The sequence below is a fragment of the Lycium barbarum genome, chromosome 5, assembly GCF_019175385.1.
Source record: "Lycium barbarum isolate Lr01 chromosome 5, ASM1917538v2, whole genome shotgun sequence".
Classification (NCBI taxonomy): Eukaryota; Viridiplantae; Streptophyta; class Magnoliopsida; order Solanales; family Solanaceae; genus Lycium; species Lycium barbarum.
The window spans coordinates 113,249,569-113,251,585 of record NC_083341.1 but is presented as its reverse complement, the minus strand read 5'-3'; the positions used below and the strand labels follow the sequence as shown (position 1 = coordinate 113,251,585).

The following is a 2,017-nucleotide window of genomic DNA, read 5'->3' as shown; positions in this document are numbered from 1 at the left end:
AGTAACTTAAGCACATTGAATTAATATGGCTGAACAAATACTTAATTAGCATAGCAATTGTAAATGAAAATACCACTATTGTTAACGATCATATCATCTGCTGAAGAAAACCAATTGGATACAACAATAAATAATTAATACACTATGAATTAATATGGCAGAATTTAATGAAACTCAATAAATAGAGTAGATTATTATTAATTCTTTAATTAAAAATTAAGGAGAAAATATAAAGAGTTCAAAAAATTACATAAAAAAATAAATAGAAATGATGATCAGAAAAGTGTCACATTATTTTATCTATATTTAACTATAAATTACATGATTGCCATGTAATTGCAGATGTAACAAACACGTCAAATTGTGCAAAATTCCCCGAATTTAATTACATGAGCGGCTTATCAAACATGAAAAACGAGATTCATTGGACCCACACAGAAATATATTTCCACTTTTGGCGCCTCATTTACTTTTTGTTTTTGGAAAGAAATATCCAACCTCGGGCTTCGAAAACTATAAAACGCCACTGCCACCCCATTTCTCTCCTCCTTCATCATCCTTATCGGCTATTGCCATTTTCAACTTTCCTCTCCACACTTTCCTGGCTGAAATTAAAATTCCTGCATTCAAGGATTTCTTCTTACTTTTATCTCTCAAAAATCTCACACGTCGCCGACTACTAACTGTCACAAATCTTGATTTTCCTCAGCCTTTTTTCTCTCCAATTTTCTTCATCTTTTTCCCCTCTTAAACCAAACATGCACTGCAAACATTCGTCTCTTCCATTTCCATTGACAATTTCATCTATACCCACTAAGTCAAATCCTCAATTTCCTACCAAAAAACCAATCTTTTTCACTTCTCTAAAAAATTCATCTACTTTCTTGACAATTTCATTGACACCCACCAAGCCAAATCCTCAATTTTATCATAAAAATCCAATCTTTTTCACTTCTGCACAGTATTCTGCAAATGGGGGTTACTCTAATTCAACTTCAAGAACTACAAAAACAAACCTTTCCTCAGTTTCTTGCTTAATCACGGAAGAACCACCATTGGATGAAAGGTTAAGTGTTGTTGACAAAGTTCAAAGTTTATCTTTGGAATTTAGGTCCTTATCAGAACCAATTGATAGAGTTAAAAGATTATTACACTATGCAAGTAGACTCTCTCCATTAAATGAGTCATCAAGGTTACAAGAAAACCAAGTTTTTGGGTGTACAACACGGGTTTGGTTAGAAGTTAGGATGGATAATAAGGGTTATATGAGGTTTAGAGTAGATAGTGATTCAGAAATTACAAAGGGGTTTTGTTCTTGTTTGATATGGGTACTTGATGGTGCAAAACCAGAAGAAATTCCAAGTGTTACAGCTGAGGATTTTGCAGATATGAATGTGGGGTTACCTAAAAAAGGACGTTCAAGAGTTAATACTTGGCATAATGTGTTGTTTAGTCTGCAAAATAGGACTCAAGATTGTGTTCAGGAGAGGAAGAGAGCTTTGTCTTTAGAAGATCCAAAGGGATCTGAGGTTGGTGTTAAGTAGCAATTTATATTTTATTGGCTTGTTTATGTTTTTGGTTGAATGTAGTACACCATGATCATTGGAAGATCCAAAGGGATCTTTGAATTCTGCTTTTAAAGAAATAAGTTTGTACCTTTAATGATGGACTACATGATATAATACTTTTTTTTTTGTAGTTGGAATAGTAGTGCACTAGAGTTTGTTTCTTATTGAGGATAATTTATGTGGTAAATTAGTATAGAATATAGTGTGGAAGTTCCACCAACCACCACTTTTAGTAATTTTTTGGTCTTTTTAAATTTTAATTAATGAAATATGAAAATCAATTGAGATTTTAAAATTAAAACTAAGTATTTTGCTTTTGTTTATAACATTAAAAGTACAGTAAAACCAAATGTTATCTAATCATCAAATATCAGTATATATACATAAAAGCGTCTCACTGTAGCACCAATTAAATTTTGGTAAAATTAACAAAATGACTATCTTTTGGT

General features: G+C 31.7%; 1 protein-coding gene across 1 annotated transcript; it reads left to right on the top strand.

Moving 5' to 3' along the window:
* Positions 1-457: 457 nt before the first annotated feature.
* LOC132642620 (sufE-like protein 2, chloroplastic) lies at positions 458-1,688 on the top strand. The gene has a single exon (XM_060359716.1). The coding sequence runs from the start codon at positions 759-761 to the stop codon at positions 1,542-1,544; it is 786 nt and encodes a 261-aa protein (XP_060215699.1). The 5' UTR covers positions 458-758; the 3' UTR covers positions 1,545-1,688.
* Positions 1,689-2,017: the final 329 nt, after the last annotated feature.

Coding starts and splice junctions, on each gene's coding strand:
- LOC132642620 (XM_060359716.1), top strand. CDS start 759: ATGCACTGCAAACATTCGTCTCTTCCATTTCCATTGACAATTTCATCT.